The 25,119-nt window shown below is 32.7% G+C and overlaps 1 protein-coding gene across 1 annotated transcript; it reads left to right on the top strand.

Moving 5' to 3' along the window:
• The first annotated feature begins 3,762 nt into the window (after positions 1-3,762).
• Positions 3,763-20,686, top strand: LOC112684142 (protein grindelwald). The gene is made up of 4 exons (XM_025555474.1): positions 3,763-4,164; positions 12,468-12,518; positions 12,665-12,846; positions 18,824-20,686. Exons 1-4 carry the CDS (start codon positions 3,999-4,001, stop codon positions 19,142-19,144), a joined length of 720 nt encoding a protein of 239 aa, XP_025411259.1. The 5' UTR covers positions 3,763-3,998; the 3' UTR covers positions 19,145-20,686.
• The last annotated feature ends 4,433 nt before the right edge of the window (positions 20,687-25,119 follow it).

The raw sequence follows: 25,119 nt of genomic DNA, 5'->3' as shown, positions 1-25,119 counted from the left end.
GGTCATTTAATAATTTTATAGATTACGAGAACATAATATACGCGCGTAGTATGACATAATTACCTCAAAATATTTTAATTGGATAATTTGCAAACGTTATTATTCTGGAAAAATGTTTTATTTTAATTACTTAACTTAAATCAAAATTATGTTGCTTATATTTAAAGAAACAATTATGTAATACCTGTTAAAGTATACCTACAAGTTACCAAAGGCTTTGATTTGTGAACGAATATTAAATCTTGCAATAGTTCTACAGGCATACTATAGTATACGTATAAATGCATTCATAACTTTTAAAAAAGTAATTTAATTTTCTCTCCTCTAGAGAATGTATAAGTTATTGTTATAATAGAAGTATTAAAGTATAAAAAATAAATTAACAGGTCGGTAGCGTTTAAGAATACCAAATGACCCGACCTCTGTTATAAAAAAAGTTCTTTATGCAACCTACAATATAGCTTCACGTACTTTTTATGATTCATTTTTTCCGTTTGAAGAAATACGTATACATACGCGGTAGGATTAGGTATTACCCACTTTTATCATCGTTAAAAAAAACTTCTATATACATTTTTAATATTTATTAATTTTTTTTTTTTCTATTAGCAAGATAACTTTTTCATTCATTCAAAATAATTCGTCTCGGGACATAACAATAAACGTATGCGTGTCAAATATCAACCAGCATGCGACGCTAAAATCTTTACATGAATATTATTCACATTTACAATTTATGTATTTGTTAATTTAAAATAAACCTTGTTCACGAATTGACTGTCGTAGGTTAGGCCAACTAAATACGTCGATGCAGAAAATGAAATCACGAATGTATTTTTTTCAGCTTAAATTATTTTCATTAAATCTTTCGGAATAAATTGTAAACAATAGAATTTTTCAATAAAAGTACCGGAAACAAATAATTCGTTTTTCCGGTTTTCTGCTATACTTATTTTAATATTTGTAATAAAATATTAAAACAATGAAACACGCATTGTACTCGTGCTTTTGTAGTTTTGAGCGTACACGTTGACATACATTTCATTAATAATGGTCCCTTTCGAATGTTGTTTTTGGACACATTCACATTATTATTAGTGTATTTATTGATTCCATCGTAGAATTGTACCTATATTGGCTGTAACCGATTATGGTCTTACAATTATGGTCTTTGACAATTTTTACATGATTGTTGTATTATCAATACGCATAAACTGCAGTTTACAAAATTAAAGTTTAGTAGCCATTTTTTTATTATTTTATTTAATAGTTTGTCACACTTTTTACGAAAATAATTAAAAACTTTAATTTATTTCTGTACACGTTGGATCTCTATCGCTTTTAATTATTTTTCAACAAAATTCCATGAACGTAACAGAAAAATGAACGTTTCTTAATATTTTGTGATACTTGTACATTTACAATAATTGTTAAACCCAATGTTTATGTACATTAACAAGTTTTATAATAAACTTATTATCTCAGTTAAGAACCGATAAGAAATTTATGATTTTTTTTCATGTCTAGGTATTGTCAAATTAATGTCAATATTGGGACTTGCATTATAAATAAATTGTTTTCGTTTTTATTTTACGCATGAAATAAAATAAATTTCAAGTAGAGATGTTATCAACTGGTCAAACGCACATTTCTTAATTTCTAGCCAAACGTAATGACATTTAAATTAAGCTTAGAGGAAAAAAAATGGACATAAATTATTTCAATATTGAGCACTCGTTTTTGCTCCACTAACTCCGGTATAGGTACTTGTAAAATTATTTATTTTTTTTTAATTCAACTCCAAACTATAGGTAGTGACACATATTCCATTTTAAAACGGAATCAGGTTTGTCCATAAAACGTTAAGTTTTTTTTTTTATAAAACCGATCAATATATTTACTTATCCAACGTTCATATATGTTAGAAAATGTTGCTCATGGTTTAATGTTTTGGCAAACGTTAATTTAACATTTAAACAGCATAAAAAATTCTTTGGTTTTTCTGTTAAATGGTATGAAAGTTAATATGCAGGTAATAATAATAATAAGATTTTAATTGTTGACCGACCATAATACCATAATATACATCAGATATGCGTTAACAAACTATGCCATTTTGCCTAACCCAAATAATACTTGGACCTTTATTGAATTTTAATTGATTTACAATTATTGAGGCCGTTCAACGTACAATTAATAATTATTAATTACCAATTTACAATTACTATTTCATTTTAATTTGATCAGGATATTGTGTTTTTAATGTTTCTTCATTTACTGTCCCGGTAATTTGAATATTAATTTAATTATTAGTCGAACTTTTTTGTGACAAACCGAAAGACAAAATATATTCACTTGCATTAGTTTTTTGCGAAGGCTGAACGTTGAAAAAATCTGTTCCAACATAAAACGTACGCTTACATGTTATGCAAAAAAAAACACTTTATTAGCACGCGCGCCTTTCTCCCGTTGACAAGAATCTTAAACGTTTGTACACACACGCATACGAATGATACGTAATTTGTACACGAAGTAGTTATCTCCGAGGTAGGAATAACTCGCCAGTGGAAAACGACAGGAATAACATTTCACCCGGTCAATACGCACTGCCCACGTTCACTATCGATAACGGTCGTGCCATTAATAATTAATAATTATTAATTAATGGCCGCGATTCACAGTGTTGGTGGTATTACAACACGGTGGATTCTCTTGTGCACCATTATTATGTTTTGAACACATGGTTTCTGCACCGACATGGATGATATTGAATTATATCCGGTGTTGGGTATTAACTATTTTATCGAGCGGTAATGAAATAGTTTCGTTGCTGGTGAAATCTAAAACAAGACAATCGAACGATCCGTTACTACTCTACGCTCGGTGCACCGGGCAATAATTTCTGTTGCTGAAAATATTCGATAAAGTCTTATTTCAGGTGGAGCGGCACCTACATTCGCAGGCGAGTTTTCGGTCGTTGGACGCGCCGAGTTCGTGGCTCGGCCGGTTGGCGAGCGGGCATTCCGGTGGCACGTTAGACGCTACGGAACCTACGAGGTCGCCTTGACGACACATTCGGCATCAAAACACACGCGGTGAACACCGACAAAAGGGACTGCACTCGCGTGACGTTTGGGCGCGCGTACCGATGTCCAAAACGGTAAACGTGACGCGCATTAAAATACGGTCGCGCGATCATACCGTACAAGAATTGGTACGCGTTGACAAATAAAAACGACGGAACGGTACGGCAACGACAACGGGGGAGCGGACAAAAGACCGGCGCGCCGCTTGGCAACATCGGACACGGGGCCCGTCCGCCGGTGCGCGGCGTACCCGAAAACCGGTCTTACAGGTGTGTCGGCCACCGTCGGACAGGTATCCGCGGGGCGGCGATGGAGCGGCGGAGAAACCCGGCGCGGTAGGGGAACGACGGCAACGAGTTTACCGTGTGCGCGCGGAGCGGGGGCTGGGGAGGGGGGGGGGATGCGGTGCGTGCGTGTGTAACAGTGTAACGCAACAATGTTGACTCGGGAAAAGGTGAGTCACACTAGGCGGCCGTGTTCGTGTACGTGCGCGCGTTATTGTTGTTGTGTACCTGCCGCTCGCAGGTTGCCCGGTGAGCCGGTACACCCGTGCCGCCGCCGCCGCCGACGACTCTTCGGTCTAGTGGGGGAGTGCAGCAGCACCGGCGGCGGTAAGAGGACGGTGGTGGCCGCGCGCGTACCTATAGCGCGCGAAAAAAAAAATAAAAAAATAAAAACATTCCTCCGCGCACTACGTTCTCGTATCGCGTCACGCGCGCAGCGATGGTTGTTCGGCCGCGAGTCTTCGGCCGCTGGTGCAGGTTCCGTCCGGACAGGTTACCGCGGTAACGATCGTCACCGTCGCCGTCGCGTCCACCTGCGGGTGCCGTCAGTTTCTCTCCGGCTCGCGTACGTTCCCGCGCGCTGATATCCTCCGTCCACCCGAGGGTTGTTGTCCGCGTCGGCGTCATAATGTCCGCGGCCCGCGGGTTGTCGCTCAGGAAGCTGTGCGGCGAGAAGGTGTGCCCCGAGTACTTCATGTGCCTGGACCACGACCTCCAGTGCTACCCGTGCCTGTCGTACTGCAACGAGACGTCGCACAACTACGACGCCAGGATATGCGAGCAACAGTGCCAAGGTAAATCGTTACGCCGAGGGATGGAAACACGTCGGGACGTAGGATTTCTCGCCGTGTCACGGGTTCGAATTCGAATTATTTAAATAATGTTCGGTATATCGGTTGGATCGTGTATCCGAGACATCAACGTGACGTTACGCAGTTTTACTCGGTTCTCCCGGTCCGCGTTGTGTTGTTGTTGTTATTGTTTTGTTATTTTTAATAACGTGAAAGTTTCTTTGTACGCGCGCCGCGAAATACCGCCACACCACTCCGAGGTTAACGCTTTTACGTCGCATATCCTTTCCCGAGTGCTGCAGTACTACGTCCTTTCTCAGCGACATAACGAGAACGATGAAACGAGGACGTGTTCGCACTTCGATGACCGGTTGGCGAGAGGGGAACAATGTCTTTTTACCGTACTCGGTGAAAACTTTCTATTTCGTGTGGTCAAAATACACGCGATGTGTCGGTATCCCACTCTCAACATTTTGAACAAAGTGATTTTTTTTCGAATACAGCCTACACTCTTAGGTTCTATCGAAAGTAATATGATTTAATATTAATATATTTTCAATATTCCAGCTGACGTTTTTCTCATCGTTCTAATTCGAGTTTTTGTCCCGTATCGATCAACAATCCTGTATTCGTTTGATCATATAATTCCGTTTTTATACATAAGTCATAGTGGCGGACGCAGGGAGGGGTTTTGGGGGTTCAAACCCTTCCCGAAATCAATGTATGATTAATTTTAAACGTAGTTATCCCACCTTATGTTCCTAGAAAAAAAATTTCTGTTATGAAAAATGAATTTGTAATAATTTGTAATTTTCCAAACGTTCTTAAAGGTATTGGTACTTAAAACTCAAATACTTGATATTCCATGATGACAATACTTCGTAAAAATAATGCGTGTTTGTAAGTCGCTTATTATCAGTAAGTCAAAATAAGTAAATATACGTAATCGATATATTATTTTTTACAATGGTACATTATGATTGACGGTTTCCCTAAATTTTGTGTTGTATGGTCATATGATAACGATCGACAATAGTCAATTGATAGTCAATAGTTAATTATTTCAAAATAACGGTAATGAGGCCCGTATTTAGAGCGGGCACGAGTTAGACACATGTCCGGGGGCGTCGAGTCTCAGGGGCGGAAAAATATTTTAGCAAAATTAATTTTAAAAATGAAAAAATAAAATAGTATGTTTTATTATGTTATAATTTGTTTAATTTGTTAATTAAAAAAAGTATCAAACGATTTTCATTTATAAATTATATTTTAATATTAAAGAATCTTGATTATGGACGAAATAATAAGTGTTATATTATTATTATTTATTTTTTTTTGGGGGGGGGGGGGCATAAATAATATGCCCGGGGACGCCAAATTTTTAAATACGGGCCTGACGGTTATTATTCTTATTTTTTCAAAACCCCCCGAAATTTTTTTCTACGTCCGCCCCTGATACGTCAAGTCGATTTAATCGTAGCAGCCAAGTTTGCAATCAAAAGTTTTAACGGGTTACCCGGTGTAGGTATTGCATGTTCTACCGAATGACAGTTACGTACTTTTTATTGTCTGTTAACATTAGAACTGTGGGTTGTACGACGTGCGTTTACTACCGCTCAGTGATTTGTATGCTCTGCGGTTCGTGCACAAAGATAACTTCACGCGTTTTATTGTTCGGTCTCGGAACGTGAGAAACAAACCTTCAGTCAATATCTTACGGTATTATTAAGATTTTTTAATTTCTTTTGATTTTGATAAGCGTTTTTAGCAGAACCATGTACGACGAGAGTTGGTCTGATAAACAACGTAAGGCGTGATGAGGTACGTGTTCGTGTAGTAAATAAAAATTAAAAACTACACGTTCTTTAATTGGTTACACAGTGTTGGCATATAGATTAGTATAGTTTTTTAGAGTTTTCCCCTATGGATCTTTGTTTTTGTATTATTTTATGATCGAGTTTATTGTATCTGATGGCTGAAACACAAAGAAATCATTTCGGATGTTAAACGTATAACACCTCCGACTGACGATGAAGGAATCACCTTTGTACATTTTATGATCATTCACACTTTTTCTGAATTACTGAAAATAAATATAATTGACAATGAATTACTAAAGGTACTATATAATATCTTTGAAAAGTGACATATATTTATATGAGCGCCTTGGATTAAAAATAGATTTATCTGAACTGTATATAATATAATATGTACAGGCGCTAGGCCGAAGTTATTTGTATAAAATACAATATAGCATGAAGAGACACGGACTACCAAATTATATCATGTATCAAGAAATAATCGGTCGTTGACGGTTTCTGCCCATAGTTTACCGATTTCGTAGAATCGAGGCGATATTGGTTGGTGATCCTTTGTTAGAGTTTTTTTTTCGGCTGTCCTTGGAATCCATTTCAGAAGTATAATGCGTGTTTGGAGGACAATCCCGAATGGAATTTTCTACACGTCAAACGTTGCCTAGGTAATAAATAATATACACCACGTGTAGTTTACCTCCATGATGCTGTGTTGAGTTTATTAGCAATATTTTTTTGGGTATCCGTGTACCCTATATTATATAGTATTTTTTCCATTTTCCGGAAACCCAAGTACACCGAGGAATGTTTGTGGTCTGAAAATCAACCATTTTTTCGACACCGATCGAACTGTTAAATAGGCATTGGGAAGATTTATATTTTCTAAAAACATTGATTTATTTTTTAATTAAATTTTGCTCTGATAACAATTTTTTTTCGGATTTCCGTTGGAAATATTCGTTTTTTATTTTATTAGGAGGCTATGTTTTAGTGACGTTTGTGCTCTTGTCTAACAAGTTTTCATTTATATGACTATTGTACATTATTTCCATCACGTCATTGTTTTATATTGTTATGTAGAACTGTATAAACGAAATGTTAAATATTTCAAAAATATTGTGGTTGGTATATCCTTTTGTGTATTGTGATAATAATGATTTATGTTACGAAACAATCCAGCCGATGCCACTAAAATATATTATAATAGAAGGTGTGATTTCTTTTTTGTCTGACTGATTTTTATTATTTCGTTAAATATACAATAACTTTGTACGATTTGTAAACGGACTTTGACGAAAATCCATAGGCCCTGAAATATTAAAATAAAGTCTTATTGCTTAAAGGATGTTAAGTAGTATAGAGTATTGTTTGAGTTAATTAATGACAAACGTGATGTTGTGCAAAAAATTGAAAAGTAAACACGAAACAAATTTACATTTAAATTTATAGCTAAATACTTAACATATATTTGATTAAGAAGTTGTCAAAAAAAAAAAAAAACAATTTACATTCACGATGTGTTCTGAAATAATATATTCATTTTAATTATAAACTGAAATAACTTTTGTGCATTTTATTTTTGAATGTTTATCTAAATGTACGCAGGTCTTCTATACATTATTTGCTGCAATATTTTTCAGCGTGATTCCGTGAACCGTAAATCACGTCCTGCAATTGTCGAACGTTCGCGTCTATTTTAACAATGAACTAACAATTATGTGTTAAGTAATTCGTTGAATTACTTCAACTTATTAATTCAACGGAATGCCTATGGATTATAGTATAATTAATTATAAAACATCTTTTGTTCTGTGAAAATTCGATATTTATATAATGTTTTTATCTCGTTTGAGAAGTAGTTTGATTGCTCTTTAACTTATTTAATTTTAAAATCTATATCATTTTTGCATGACTATATTTTACTGGTTACTCGATATCGATTTTTTGTTTTAATCAAGAGCCCCGATTGATTTGATCAAGTTTTAAATTGACAAGATCCGTACTCGTATTATTTGTTTACGTTGTAACGTAACAGAATTTATGATTGTTCCAAATTGTATTATATATATCGCTTTTGTAGTCGATAGCGGTTGTGGTTCGCTATGTACCGTTATTATTTTGGCCAGTTTTTTTTTTATTTATCTTAAAAATATAAGATGTTGGTTCAAACCGTCTTCAACGATACAAAGTGAAGTTTTTACTTACATAAATTGTATAATATAATGCTTTAGTGTATAATGCAAATTCACATGTGCAAGTTGGAAGTTAGAACACCGTCTGTGCTATGTGTTCCGACGTGCATAGGAGGTCTACTTCTATTTTCTAACCTAGATTTCTTTCTTTCTGTCTGTCGAACTGATAATATGTATACATTTTTTCACACCTTTTTGCAGCTCTAAAACGTAAGTCGCTAACTAAATTACGTCGCCGAAATCGTAAGTTTAGCAATTAAATCTCGGTTAAATCGTTATTATTATTATTATTGTTTCGAGTACTGGTTTCATCTTTTCGTTTTAATATTTACTCCGGTTCACTACCCAATAGTATACAAGTTTACACAATATTGCTCAACATGTACATGCTTGCATCGATATTTCCATCGTTTTAAGAGCTGTCGTTGGACCTGGTGGCTGGGAATCCCTGAGGGTTGCTCATCATTCGGATAATGGTTCGTATGATTCTCTGTTGCAACAATTTTTTTTATGAAGTCAGATTTTACACCAGTACCAAGGTCACTCGCTACACGTCAACTTATTTAAAATATTTCGATATTTTAACTAAGTATATCAAAATAATATTGACTTCCATGGCATTCGATTTTAAACTAGATTCGTATTTCAATAAATATTCAACCTGATAACCTCCATTAATTGGTCATAAGTTATTTTTGGTTATTCATTTTTTTATTTAAATATGAATTATTGTTTATTACAGTTAAGGTGAAAAATCTATATCACGCCATTCTCTTAAAGAAATCGGAACGCGGTTATTGAGTAGTGATCATAATACTTTTTAAACAGCTATAAAGACGTGTGACGTTATACAAACTATTACTGTGGTGTATTAACGGATCTTAATTATACTTGAGCTTGGAGGAAAATCAAATCCTATGAAATCATTAACGGTCATAAATTGATTTTCTTGTATTAGTGATTATAATTTATAAGTGATTGTACGTGTTTATTAAATGAAAAATATAACGTTTTGCGAAATCCGATAAATATTGTTGTAGTCGATGGCAAAACGCAGTTTTCCTGTTCTTACGTAATTCTGACACATGCAACCGGTGTTATTGAATGCTTAAATTTTTAAAATAGAAATGGAACACGTTCTATATATTTCTTGTGCATAAAAATTTTATCCTCAAGTAAAAAAATAGTTTTCACTCATAGAGTTAGTTAGTTGAACTTTAAAAATGTATTAAAATTTTTTTTATAGAATAGATTAAATACTGAAATTTTAAATAAATCGCAAGATATTTATGAATCATATGGAACATTTTTGTTTTTATCTTTAATAGTGTTTTAAATATTATCGGAACATAAAGGACACTCGTCCGAAAAATAAGAAGATCCTGCATATTAAACGTGGGTATACTCGCATTTTGTATCGCTTGTTGGAAAATGAATTGTCATTACGCAATACTTAACAATCATCGTTAAGACCTCAATTATGACTATTCACAAAATTATGTACCTAATTATCTTGCACGTTATCGTAATACAGTATTTTACATAAATAGATATACATTTATATACTATAATATATTAAATACAAGCAAAGTCAATGGAATAATTTCATATTTAAGAATTAATATAAATCAGATAATCTCTTAATATCCCAAGTATTTGGGGTTTAACAAGTCTTTAGATATGCCGTGGAATATTCCATAGCCCCTACATTGCCATGATACTTTCATCGAGGGTAGCCGCATTCTCCGTTTATATTTTTAAAATGAGCTCTAGGTATTAACTCCATTTGATTTATGGCTCGTATATTCACGTATAAATGATAAATATCCATCGGGAAAATGATCTAAGACGGAATCACATACAGGAATATTCCATTTTAGATGAGTTTTCGGCTTGTATTAATTTTATAATACACACTTTGTTTACGCTTTTGTGGCTGCAAAACCGAATCAAACCTCGAACTTTGGTTCCCATCTAAAGAATAAAGTTTTCGTGTAATATCGAGGAACCTGCATTCTTATATTTTTATTAAAAAAAAAAAAAAAAAAAACCATACATCCGAATACTTACAATCTGTGACTTACCATAAGATAATCGTGTTTGATTAGCTTACCTAGAAAATAGGATACAACCGTTTGGTCTTGACGTTGAAAAGTCGCAGAGTGTGATATTTCTTTTTCCACGACTTATCGTGTTATTACGAGTCTCATCAGTACACATAGTAAAACGTAGTACAATTACAATTTTGTTAAGACTTTCACCCCCTCCCCCCATCCCATTTCCGCGAACATCCACTATGAACACTACCTATGAAATTTTTACATGATGTCATCCAGCTGTCGCGTGCACACCGGGCCAACAGTTCAACCCACGCGTAAATCGTTGCGGCGGGGTGATCAATTGTGTTGTCGGGGGGGGGGGGGGGGGGGGGGGGGGGGGGCGCAGTTGCTGGGGCAACTAAATTCTAAATCGGCCAAACACCGAACGCGCATATATACGTACGCGACTACGGGCTTCAAGAAGCTAACGGAATGCACGTTCTCTTGTTCAATCGCGACATTTCACGCTACGCACCTCTATTTAGTTTTCCCGCGGACGTGCCTTATCAATTCGTCGTTCTTATCGTCGCCAACGCGTACAGGTACGTATACGTACAGGCCACATTAAGTACGTGCATCGAAATATATTTGTTTGTTTTCGTCTTGCACGTACGCCACGTCCAACCGGATCGCGAGAGCGTACGAAACGCGTAGGTATATATATATATATCTCGTACGGGCAGTACAGGCGTGTAAACCTGTGCTTATTTTGGGAAAGGTATGGCGTATTAACCTTTTACGAAATAAATTAAGCTTAAATAATGTGCAAAAAAATGGTATATATCGTGTATCTTAACTCGATGTGACTACAATACAATATTTGGTGAGGGAGGGGTGATCGCTCTTACCGACCCCTTCCCTAGATTACGTGCCTGAAGCAATATCTGATTATGCAATTTTTTAAACCTACACATTTTAAATAAACTTGCCGCCCAATAAATGTATATACTATGGAAAAAGAGTAGAGACCGCGAGTAGTGAGTATATCGCTGCCATACAAGCAGGGCTCCCACAAAGGGGGGAGTGATGGATCTTGAGTACAGGGGCCCGGCTTTTTTAAGGAGCCGTGGGCCCGTTGAAATTTATTTGTAATTTTTGAAATTTTAGTAGAAATACTTATTTTACATTAAATAATATTGTAAAATAATATTTTATATATATATATTTAGTTATTTTGATAGTTCAAAATGCAGATTAACCAATGATTACCTAGAAATCAATGGATTGGCTTCGACAATCAATTTTGACGATAACATTACTGATTTCGCTGAGCTCAAAGCCAGCAAAATAAAATTTTAACTTAAAAAAAATATATTAAATATAAATTAAAATATTATTGTAATAAAAAAATAAAATAGACATTATTAATGTTGAAATGCTTATGAATCTTGAATTCGAATTGGTTTAATGAAAAAACAAATATTATTCTTAAAATTGTTAAAATTGTTATATATAAATAGTAAATTGTATTTTTGGAAGTTTTATAAAGGGCCCGGACAACCATTTAATGTAGGGGCCTGAAATTGTATGGGGGGGCCCTGCATACAAGGTGTCCCGGGCTCGTGAAACTTTGACCCATCGCGTTACACACCGGAAAATCTTCCCGGAGCACCCTAAATGGTTATACATGTTTACCGTTGTGAATATGTGTGTGTGTGTGTGTGTGTGTGTGTGTGTGTGTTTAGTGTATGCGCTATAACGTGATGTATTATTAATATTATGTGTGTCGTCGGATATGAAGGCCGCGAGGGTTTTGCTGATCTTGTCGAAATCCGATACATCGAACACGAAACAATACGCGTGCTAGACCGGCGATGAGGATGTGCCCCGTATGAAATGTGCGTAATGATGGTAAATTCTGCAAATAATTGAATAATTTTTTTTCACGCACATAAATGTATGTTATAAAAGTAATAATGTCACGGGTTTTTTAATTTTTTTTTTTTCATTGCAACACGTTGTGGTCAACACAGCGGCGGTTGAACTACGGAGGGAAGGGAAATATTTGTACACGCGTTAAAAGAATGACATTGTTTTCGATCAGAACGCTGATGACGACTACACGACGACAGCGGTGGCGGAAATGATGATTCCCATCGTCGTTGAGTCGTTTTATAATATTATATTTTAATAAAACTCGTAGCCCAACGATCGTTACTTGTTATTAGTTTACTAACGTTTTTCTTTTTTTATTCGCGCAGATTATATACACGACTACGTGAAGCATTACGTCAAGGAACAGAACATCCAAGGTGAGCAACTTCAAAAACATTAACAATTATAATATTATCATGTTTATATTCTGCGAAGTTCGATTTTGAATTTAAAAATACTGCACAATATATTATATCTACATAAAATTTCATCGAAAAAATGAAACGCTAATTTTTTTTCGCAGATGCGCTCCACGAACTGGATAGCTTAAAATCGTTGATCATTTTCATGACGTTTCTGGTTGCCATAGCGCTTGTCTTCATATCCGTCACGTTGGTGTTTATTTGGAACCGCGAGAGGAGGATAAGGAAGATTAAGAACGGTGGCCAAGATTCGTTTTTTAAAAAAAAGTTGGCCTCATTACAGGTAAAGAAAATAACGACATTTGTTTATTTAACTATACGTAACCCGTGAGCACCGTAACACCTAAATTCTAGACAGTAATCCGAACGCGTCCCGAATAAATTTGTGTGCCTATCGAGCTTACAACATTGTGTATTTTTTAAACGCTTAAAGACTTAATATTAAATTTGATTATAACTATATTACTAGAAAATATACACAATAATTCATTATGAATTTCGGAGCCTATTATATGAAATCAAATCCATTCAAAGCAATGAAAAAAAAATGTTACTTTCATAATTTGACTACTATCATTAATATTTGTATATTACATTGCGTTCAAATACGGATAAAAGTTACCTTTTTACCTTCTGTAAAAAAAAATGATATTAATTTACGTATTAGAGTTAATATTAGAATACAATGTACAACAATAACAATATATACATTTGACAATATGCACACTTGTTCTTTAATTCGATAGTTAATTATTGTAATAGTTATTTCGTTGGAGTATTCGATTGTGATAAAATAGATGGGAGCACAAATGGATTGCGTTCTATTTCGAAATTCTTCGATAAATATTACCCAAATTCATTGGATGAGATGTAGGTATATGTACATGTATTACGGAGGTTGTACCTATAGATTATAGTGTAATACCTGTGCACGAGATCACGAAGTCGGTATTTAGAATAGTCCCTTTTGTATTCTATTCACCGTTTTCCCCCCTTCTTTTTCCAAACACACGCTCGAGGGTGTATTTATGATTTTATTTCCCTTCTCACACAATAACGTTTCGTTCCGCTTGTGTTCACATAATATATGTGTGTGCATACATGTTACGTGTTTCAAACACGGCTCGGAGACACGTACGGACGAGGTGTATTGTCGTAATTACTTGTTCTATTCATTCTCGGACCGTTTGTTTTGTTAGCAAGTGCACCATACGGAATATACCGCGCAAAGCAGGTAATTGTATTTGTATGGTGTGTTTTCAATTGCACTCTCCCCTCTGCATGTTCAGACGTAAAACCGTCGCTGTAGACCGATAACTTGCCCCGTCAGCCTGTGTTATGGTGAGTTGTTGTTAAATCATAATTACTATAGTATTTCACCGTACACGTTATAATATCATAATAATATTAATGCGATTGGTTCAAAATGAACAATATTGTGGCCAAGCGAAAAACAAAACGTGAATTTTGAAAATAAATAGTAACAAACTATAATAATTTTATTTCGATTTTTTCTTGAGGAAAATTACAATAAGCTATATAAATCTATACAAAGTAAAGCACACAATACTATCGGTGGGAGGTGTGTTCAAGTTGATTCCCCAGAGCTAAATGGAAAAACCCAACTAAATTTTGATAGAATAAATAATATTTTAACAATAACTTTATCATATAGACAAGCACGTAACTCTAATTGTTTCAATATAATTTAAGCATTATTCTTCATTTTCGTTAATTTTCGTTTAGCTTCCGTGAAGCTAATTCCAGTTTTACGCCGATTTTTTTAAAAGGTTATTTATAAATTTATGATTTGTTAAAAAGATTATGGAAATTTTATAATGAGTGATACAATCATACCGAAGGGGAGGGATCTAATTTTTTTGGTTTAGTTTATTTTGCATTACACCTCGGAAATTAAAAATAAACTTTAGACTACAAATATACAATGCAAAAACACGAACTAATACTATTAGTATTATAATACAAATAAATATGTATACAGAAACATAATTACAAAACCAATTACTGATTAAATAAAGAATAATGATGCTTCAAAAAAATTAGGGAGTAAGGATACTGTCGTCCAATGGAATAGAAATAACCTATGAATTGGGTCCAACAAAATTTCACTCCCTCTCAAAAGGGTTAAAGTAAACAATAAAAATATCTTCATTCATATACATACACACTAACCACTTTACAATTATATGTAATTAATATACTAATGCGATATAAAAATAAATTGTGTAACGGTGCAACCTAAAAAGGATTTAAACTATAGTTCTGTAAATGGTAGTGTTAATGTCAGTAATTTGTATACTTCATAAAAACGTAGTTATGGCTGTTATTTTGCAACATTATAATAACATTATAGATGAATGTTTTCCATCATAAAATGAGAAAAAATATACGCACAATTTTGGTTTCATATCTGAGAATCGAATTCTCGTGGACTCGCTTAGAGTCCTACTCCTAATCCTACATACCTACCTTCCTACAATATTATTCTTGTTATCAAAATTGAGTTATCTAAATAAACAAAATATTTTTTTAAGTAGTTATGATTTATGAACCCTTGGTTTTTAATATTACAATAAATAATATAAACTTTCATTCCTAGTTACTTATAATATTTTTGGGTTTACTTGTTAAATATATCTTATGTAACTATCTCTAAAATCTCTTAGGTAATCGAAATCAAAAAAAATAACTAGGTAGGTAACTTGTATTAATAATATACTTTTATTTAATAAAAAATTAACTCATAAATAACATTTATTCATATAATTATACTTAAATATATAATATATTACATAAAATAACATTATTATTATATAAAATCTAATATAAATTACTCTAATATCAAAAAAAAAGTTTAGAAGAGAACAACCATACTAAGTACATAAATTGTAGATACATAGTAATTTTTTAAATTGTTTAGGAATTAATTAATTACTATAACATAAAGTTGTTATAACTGCAGACATATTGGTAGTTGGAATAGACTATTAGTTGCTTATATTTAATGTCACGAATTTAAGCACAAAAGGTATTCGATATTTTTTCTATGTTAATAATGAATATTCGTCTAACTTTTGATGGAAAAGGTTTATTTATTAATTGTTATTAATTAATAATTTATTTATTAATTAAAAATCGAATATTCTTTACAAATTAAAAATATATTTCCAATAGTTGGTTTTACAACGTTTTGTACAATTACAAATTAAGCATTTGATAACATTAAATATTTGTCTTTCATCAATAAAGTTTTTATTGTTATACTTAAATTATTTATTTAAATTTTTTATACATTTTATCATATTTATATATATATATATGTGTGTGTGTACCATGTAGTCTACAGTTTACAGTCGGTAGATGAGGAGGAAGGGGTTCGTGTATAGCAAACATCACGTCTATTGGTGCTTTATTGATAGGTTCAAAGGGTTTTTTTTTCGAAAATAATACTACGTCAAAGACAAAATTACTATTCATAATTATGAGAAACTCTTGACAACACAAACGCCATAATCAATTGCAACTTGGTCAAATAAAATATAACACCTTTATACTACATCACATACCAGGAGAGTACCCAGAATTTTTTATAGGGGGTTTAACATTTTTATTTTATCTGTTTTCTAATTATAAATATAGTTTAACTCAATACCAACAAATTACTGTTAATATACTATAGTATGGTTTATACATTATAGGTATATTATATAATCTATAAACTTTGTATATTGAAGATAATGGGAAATTAAAATACACTATACACCTACTATTATTATACTATTTACTATTAAATCGTTGAGTATGTAGAAATTTCAATGGGGGGTTCCGGACCCAAACCTCCCCTTGGGTACGCCCTTGTCACATACACATCCATAAAGTAATGTATCTGACACAATGGAATTAAATATCGTTGCGATGTTCTGTAATATTGAATGTTCAGTGGGTAGATATCATTGCGCAGCAGCAACTCATATTATAATATTCGGTGAGAGATTGGTCAAAGCCCACGGCTCCAACATCGGAGAATGTAAAAAACACGGATTAGCGTTTAAGTCAGTGCGTATATCTTTTAAGTCTTCTATCCCCCTGCTGAATAAGATAATAATTGAAAGAAGGTATGTCATTGTCTACGATTTCATAATATCCTTTATGTATATATCATGAATATATATTCTTGGTATCAAGCTGATAATACGTGAGCGATGTGATTAGAAATGCATCGTGTAAATTGGCTTTGATAATACGATCTTAATAGCACCTTGTATTATACAGCCTGAGCTATCAGATGTCATATGTGATTGAATCATTTACGTAGCAGCCGTTTGGTATCGAAAAATATTTTTTATGAAGACTTATTATTATTATTATTATTATTATTATTTTTATCACTTATTCATCATGCATCTATTCTAACCCGTCCAACTCCTTAATTATATACATACATATACGTACATATCAATATGTATGAAGTATCTCGAGTTTACATGCACGAAATGTATGTCGTTACTGACTATTGTCCCATGAATGTTTATATTTCATCGAATAGTGTTTACGTGGGTCCGATGACAACGATAACAAAAATGGATGTACTGTCGCGGCACATAATATAATCATAACATTTAGACTAGTTACATCCAATCCAGAGACGGTTCAATAATTTATATAAACTCTCCCATCTTTGAGAATTTTAGGGTTACATTACATTTTTTTAATTTTACATTAGCACTGGAAATATCAACAATTGCTAATTGTAAACAAAAATAATATATATATTTCTTATTCGCTATCTACATAAAATATGCATTAGAAAAAGTTATTAAATCACCATATACAGTACTATGTTGAATGATAAATAAATATAAATCGTTACTTTTAAGAAAAAATATTTCAGTACAGTATCATACTGTACTGAAATATCATACCTTTAGGCGACTTTTGAAAATAAGATTTTAGATTTGCCGTTTTGAAAATTACAGATGCACATTTCGAAGCTTTTTCTTTAGCTTTTTTTAGGGTAAGCAACTTCATTTGACCTTTTTGTTATCCATTATTCAAAAGTAACTAGTAAACAAAGAAATAATCTAACTAGCAATGAGCTGTTAAATGTTCATTATTATATATTAATACCTGATACATTATCACATATTTAAATATTTGCACTGCAAAAGTCATAATTTATTTTAATTTATACAATTTGCATTGCAAGTTATAAGCATAACTATGCTCATGCTGTTTGTATTATTATATAGCAAACATAGATATTATGTATCTTTTCTTTTTATGTTCTATAATAGATATTATTTTAATAATTTTTTTTTACTTTTATGTTATTCAATAAAAAAAACTAATGATAATTTATGAACATTAAATAATAGGTAATAGATACTTACAGAACACGTGCGTTTTTAACAATAATAACTTACAAACAAATATAGCATTGCATGGTAGTAATAAAACAATTGGATCAATCAAAAATTTACAACTTTCATTGGAAAAATAATTTAATCATTGTGAACCAAAATAATATTGATATATGATAATAACTGTGGTTAAGTCATGATAGCCTACCTACAAAAAAAAAACAATTTAATAATACAATATAATACCGGGCTACAGCATTGCCTGGTCACAAATCAAAATTTGGCCACTCAGGGAAAATGATTCCATTGCTCCTCTTAAACACGACCCTGTCAATATGTAACTTTTTAATCAGAAAAATAGTGGATCTTCAAATGTATACCGACATTCGGCCATCGCAATGTCCTGTATAAGTGAATACGGACTCTTCATCGATGGTGGAATGATGGGAGGTTTTGAGGATGTCGTATATTTTTCGGCTGGTGAGTGGGAGGATATCACAGATGATCTATTGGGCTGAATTACGTTTGACAGTTCCGAAAATTGTGTGTTAATAATTATTCTTTTGTCTGCATCAGTCTAATCATGCCTAATCGGTGGACGAACAACATCGCGTCCTCATATAATAGTATATATTAAAATATCTTCTTCTCAAGTCCATCTTCCAACTACGGAAATTAGGTGACCCTTTAATTGACACTGGTAACAACTCCTTTCCAACGCTCGCGACTTTCTGCCAACCTAATTGCATCAAAAATAAATATACACGTATAATAATACACCCCTTCTCGCGAACACTCGCTTCCTCTCCACTTCATACTCCAATCGAAAACGGGCTGTGCACTAATCTTCGTGACGATCTTTGTTTTTCGCTGTTCCAGTACCCGAAGAAAAAGGATAAGGTGAGCACGGTGAGCGAGACGATAGTCAACAAGATGCCAACGGCGAACGCGGCCACGTCGCTGGCGGCCACACAGACGGACCTGATGATCGCCACGCCCCCGTCCGCCTCGTCTTCGGGTCAGCGGACGAACACGTCTTCCGGCGGCATGAGCAACAGCAGCTGCTCCTCCAACAAGCTACCATGCGAAGACGCCACGCTCGAGTTCTCCGGCTACGATAATTTCGCGCTCAAAGTGTCGCCCGTCCTGGGCAAAACGATCACCGCCAACGACCTGCTGCACCGGCAGTATTCCCCTTAGAGGAGGCACTGCGAAACGGAACCCGCAAAGGTTTGGGGTTGATGAGGGGGCGCAGAGAGGTTTGTTTTTGGTGCGCGCGAGGCTTTCGTCTACCGTCGAAGATCCGCGAACATGGTCATGCAGCCGCAGCACCTCTGTAACCGTGTTTCGGTTGCGGCTCGGTTAAGCACGCGCGACCGTTGACCGCGCACGGTGCGCGCAACCCGTGGAGGATTTGCAGAAACAAACGTTTTGATCGCAACACTTGTATACGCTCTGCGCCTGTTTGAAAAACGATTCCGTTTCGTTTACGTTGTGCACTCCAAGCTGCCGCCGACGCCACTCGCCGTTTAACTCGTTCCGGTGCATTAAGTAAATAACATTTCATTTTTGGATTTCTCATTATTATTATTTGTTTGTTTTCCCGCGACAATATTTACTAAACGGTTTTATGAAATTCTTAACGAACAGTGTTCTGTCGACGCAGACGACAACAACGCATAGCCGCGATTCTGCATAACATTCGTGCGCTCGCACATGGTTGTATTGCTCGTTCGCGGTCTAATTGTACGTACTTATGTTGATATTTATTTTTATTTCCTTTTAATACTACGATTTTGTTATGTTTAGTATGTAAGCATGTATAATTTGTTGTCACGCACAATATTATTATAAAACAAACCTGATCATGGTATTGACGTTAGCGTTGGTTGTAAAACACTATTTATATTTTATAAACAATGATATTAGTTATATTATGTAGTTATAGGCTTCTGAACGATTCGAGGATGTTCAAAGAAATTTGACCTTTCGTTTCTCTTTTAATATTACCTGATTGTTTTATGATTCTGTTATTTAGCATTTAAGCAAGTATAATTTTTTGTCACGTACAATTATTATAAAACACAGCAGAAATTGTGGTATTAACGTTAACATTGATTGTAAAGTACTATTTGTATCTTTTAATCAATGATTTTAGATTTAGGTAAGCGAAAACTAAGCATTTTTGTTATTTCATTTTATAATATTACGATTTCGTTACTTATGATCCAGGCATATTATATTTATGTTGTCGCATATGTGATAATCGATTGCGTGTTCAATCGATATATATATTTATAATGTATGCATTTTCTGTGGTAGTAGTTTTAGGTGCATAGTCGTATATTATAGGCTTAGAGCGTTCCGAAAAGGATAAAATAATTAAAACCTTTCATCAGTGAACCCCGTCCAATAAGGTTTTAATAATTTTTAGACAACTTCACGCAGCGTTTACGCGTCTGCGCGGGGTAGTAGGTTAGGTACTAGTTTTATTCGCACGGTCAAGCAGCCATCGCCGTGCCGTTTGATCGTGTTGTAAATATAGCACAGTATTTGTACATAGTTATATATATTTTATAATAATACCATGATCTATGTAAGTTAGGCTTTATGATAGAATTTTATTACGTTTAATATGTTACTTATATAGCGTAGACAAGCATCGCGCAGGATGTATATGGTTAGGAATACCTATGTGATGTAATCATGGTCTTACGAAAAAAAAAAAAAAAATGGCGTAGTTCAAAAACAATAACGTGTTTCCCTTACCGCAAACGTTTCCTGCGTCCTGTTTGATAACAATTTATCACATGTTAAATAGTTATTAGTTACGCCTTTTACGTTGTACCTTATACACTGTGTATTCTTACTTATGCGTAATTGCGTGATGTAAGGTTATACGTTATACGTATTATTATTATAAACCGAGACAATCATATCGTAGTGTTACTTATGTTACTTATTTGTATTAATTCATTATCTATACATGACGCGACGTCGTAGTGTATAATAATGAAAAATTATAATACATAACGTTTAACTATTTAAGTACTTATATATGTATATAGTGACAAATGTGCAATATTCTCTTTCAAAATAAAAATAATAGATTAGATATTTTTATTGTATTCGATTTTAATACTTGATGGCACCACAACATAATACATATGAAATTTACGTTTATCGTAAATAAATAAAGTGTATCGAAAAGCAATAATCATAATTTTACTTTATATATATTTTATATTTATAATATTACCTGTATTTTTTTTCTATTGTGTACAATTATTGAACTGCCCGAGTCAAACATAAGGTTTGGCGATCATTTTTTTATTCATACGAATATAGTATAATTACAATGTTTATATAATATTGCAATAGTTCATTTATTTGTTTATTTTTGTATTACCACAGAATTTTAATCTGTTCCTATTTATTGCATTTTTGTACGAATGGAAAAAAAATATATCATATTAATACCAAAATATTTTCTTTTTTTTTCTTTTCCTCTCTCTCCCTCGATATCGATTGAAGACACTTGGTAATTTTGCAGAATATAAACGACAAGTGACCATACATTAAATGGAAACTATTTTAATTTGTGTGTGCTGTATAATGTGCCAGGTACCAAAATAATTGTAAAATGAAATAATCTTTATCATATATTTTATAGATGTAAAATTTTAAAATATTATAAAAAAAAGTTTTTGGCTCCCCTTTAAACCATGGGCGGAAGTCTCCCCTACGGCATGGCTCTGGGTATCAGCGTCTATGTAGGGGTATTGGTGATGCTGAATATAACAGTGAATATTCATAGTAAAAATTTTATACATACATTAAACATACCAGTGGCGTAGCCAGGAACTTTTTATGGGGGGGGGGGTTCAGCAAATTTATATATATTTTATCTTATCACTATCATTTTGACTACTATTTGTATTGATCTCAATCCTCTGGTTGACATTAGTTTTTTTTGACTCGGGTAAAAAAAAATAATTAATTATTTAGTCTGCTTATTTATTAGAGAATTTTCCTATAATAATAATAAATAATAATAATAATAATAATAACAATTTAGGAACTAAGAACTAATATAGGAACATAAATATTAGACATTAGAATATTTTCTGTCAAATCAGTTAGGTATACTAAAAATTAAATTTTAAAAATATCTTACCATAATGGAATGTTTAGACGTCCTAGAATGATGAAAAATTAAAATAAAACAAATATAATGGAATACAAATGTCTAATATATAAACGAATAAACGAGTAATAAGAAAAACAGTGAGAAACCAACTGGCAACAATCAACTATTAACTAATAACTATTAGTTTTATACAATAAGGTGCTTTTGTAAATGATCGGCGAGCATAGGTATGGTATACCCAAAATAAATTTTAAATACAGACAATGTCGCTTATATCTCAGTTATCGGGACCAGACGATCGATTTAGAATCAACCGTTGCAAAAAAACCTAAATAATATGTTCCCAAGCAAAAATTCTCAAAGTAGTAGTAAAGTATCTAAATATGATCATAATATTATGACGTGTGTGTGTGTTTGCAGCGTGTGTATTATACATATATAGTGTTTATACAAACTAAAAAAAATTAATTTAAATTCTAAAATATTTAAATGTTAAAGAAAAAACCGTGTTTCATGTAAAAGTTAATTTACCATCTCAGATTCATGGGGGGGGGGGGAGTACTGACCCCCAAATCTCCCCATGGATACGCCACTGAAACATACTATATCCGACGTTGTTCCTTTTTTTTAGCTATAATCTGGCGGTGGCGGTTCCAAAACATACCAAAACATCGTGCCACTAAATTTTTCAAGTAATTTCTTGTCAAGAACTATAAGATATTTTCACATCATCTTTAACTTCTCTGATAATTAATCGATGATTATTTCGAATAATTTCACCAACATGAGCAACGGTTTCATTCGTTTTACTGGTCGAGGGTCCCAGGTCTTTCGTTATTTTTAACGTATGTTCTACCTTCCTTAAACCGTTTAAACCACACAAAACATGTTTCCAAGACAGAACATGTCTCTATAAATTTGCTGCAAAAGTTCAAAAGTTTCACTAGAATTTTTCCGTAATTTAAAACAAAAATTCACACATACACTTTGTTCTTCTATTGTTTTCATTACAAAATTTGCTAATTTGCTGCATACGAAAGATGGATATGTAAAAATACAAAGAAATAAAAATAATAATTGAAATCATTTTTTTTTAACTAACACTCTAATTTTCGTTAGAAGTTATGTTATCGAATAAAAGTATCGGGGTTTCGTTATCTTTCTTGATATAAATATTATCATAGTTATTAGTTAGATATTAACACAGTTCTGGTATTTTTTGATCATACCTCGTAAATCATGATAACTTTGAACTGCGTCAGTCTGGCATATTTTTATCACATCTTACCATAATTTTATTTCTTGATTATTTTATTAGTAAAGATGTTGGAATTTCAAAAAAATATTATAAATTTGTTGGTGATAATAATTATATTTAATCTAATAAATTGGACATTTTCATAATTCCTATGGAAATAAATTCAATATTAATATGCAATTTTATAAATAGTTATATAAAGTACGTTTTTCATAAAATTTTCTTTAAAATATCTAGTTTTTTTGATAATCTGGTAGAACTATAGTCTCTTAGTTGTTGGATTATCAAGACTATTACTTAAGCCCTTCTTACAAATATAATTTGTACAACATTTAAAAATACATATTATTAAAAAATATGATATATATTATGATTATTACACAAGAATATAAATAACTTAATTAATATCCAAAGTTGGCATTCGCTATTAAACATTGACGAGGCTACGTATTTATATCGGTCGTAGCAGCGGCACATTTGAAGTGAGTGATTGTGGGGGATGACAATAATTCTATCCCTTGGGAATTCATAGTAATATGTCTATTAAACGAGATGTGCAAATATATTTATAATATGTTTAATGTCGATACAACTACATTTTTATATTACCTTTTATAAATAATACAGATTTAATTAAATCTCGCCCGTTTTTTTCGAATAATCACAAACGTGGTACTAGATACACGTATTTTACTCAATACAAATCTCAACTAGGTGTACTCGTAAACATCACACGGTATTATCTCACTCTATGTTGAAAATCGATTAATTGTGTAAGGGGTTACATTCAATGAATTAAATATAGTTTGATGTTTACCGCAAATACCACTTCTGATCAAATCTAACCCAATAGAGAAATTGTCATTTGAATAAATTTATGCTCTTGTAAACTCCAAAAACGCTTTCTTTATGTATTTAATTACAATTGTAGAAATAATTTATAAAGAAATAAAAATAAATATTGTTCGGGTCAACTAGTTAAATTTGCTGCTCTGTATCTCTTTTAGCTGAAATTATTATTACTTAGCAATTACATTATTGTTATTTATTTTAAATGTTATATAAAATGTATGACTTGTATCTGCTACAATAATTTCCACCTCCTAATATCAATTTTTCATTACCATTATTGTCTTCTCTTTTCTTTCTCGTTCTATTATTGAAGGAATTATTATTAGGATCAACCCTGTCACTAAAATGTTATTAGCACATAACACTATACAGTAGTAGTTAAGAACCATGTCCAACATTTTTAAATATTTTCATTTTTTAATTTACTGTAAATTTTTAGTTTAATCTTAGCCTCGATGCATATTTACTCAAGAAAACAAAATCTTTAAGGTATGTTTGTATTGAAAATCACTCAAATTTTGAAACATTATATCTAATACATTATGGTATGATAAAATAAAATACAATAAACACATGTTTTCGACATGTTACTTTGTCTGACAAAATTTAACATGGTTAATCAGAAATCACTAAAATCATCAATGAAATTATAATAACAATACTAATTATATTTTAAAATAAAAATTAAATATCATACAATGCCATTTTATTTTATGCTGTATCAATTAAAAATTTGCTAAATTTAATAGTCTGAGATTAAGAGGCAATCAAAACAAAAAAATCTCAAAATTATATTATAAATTCATAAAAAATTACCGATAAAATTATTTCTTTAAAAATTTGCAAATAAAACTATAATAAAATAAAAATTTAACATTAGTATACATAATATTTTAAGTAAAACGAAAACCTTAA

This window comes from Sipha flava, unplaced genomic scaffold, assembly GCF_003268045.1.
Source record: "Sipha flava isolate LNK unplaced genomic scaffold, YSA_version1 241_pilon_pilon, whole genome shotgun sequence".
NCBI classification, from domain to species: Eukaryota; Metazoa; Arthropoda; class Insecta; order Hemiptera; family Aphididae; genus Sipha; species Sipha flava.
The sequence above is the reverse complement of the archived record's forward strand: the minus strand, read 5'-3'. Positions and strand labels throughout refer to the sequence as shown.

Excerpts from the sequence above, each read along its gene's own strand:
- LOC112684142 (XM_025555474.1), top strand. The coding sequence starts at position 3,999 with ATGTCCGCGGCCCGCGGGTTGTCGCTCAGGAAGCTGTGCGGCGAGAAG. Across the intron at positions 4,165-12,467 it reads ATGCGAGCAACAGTGCCAAG|ATTATATACACGACTACGTG; the intron begins GTAAATCGTTAC and ends TTATTCGCGCAG. Across the intron at positions 12,519-12,664 it reads CAAGGAACAGAACATCCAAG|ATGCGCTCCACGAACTGGAT; the intron begins GTGAGCAACTTC and ends TTTTTTTCGCAG.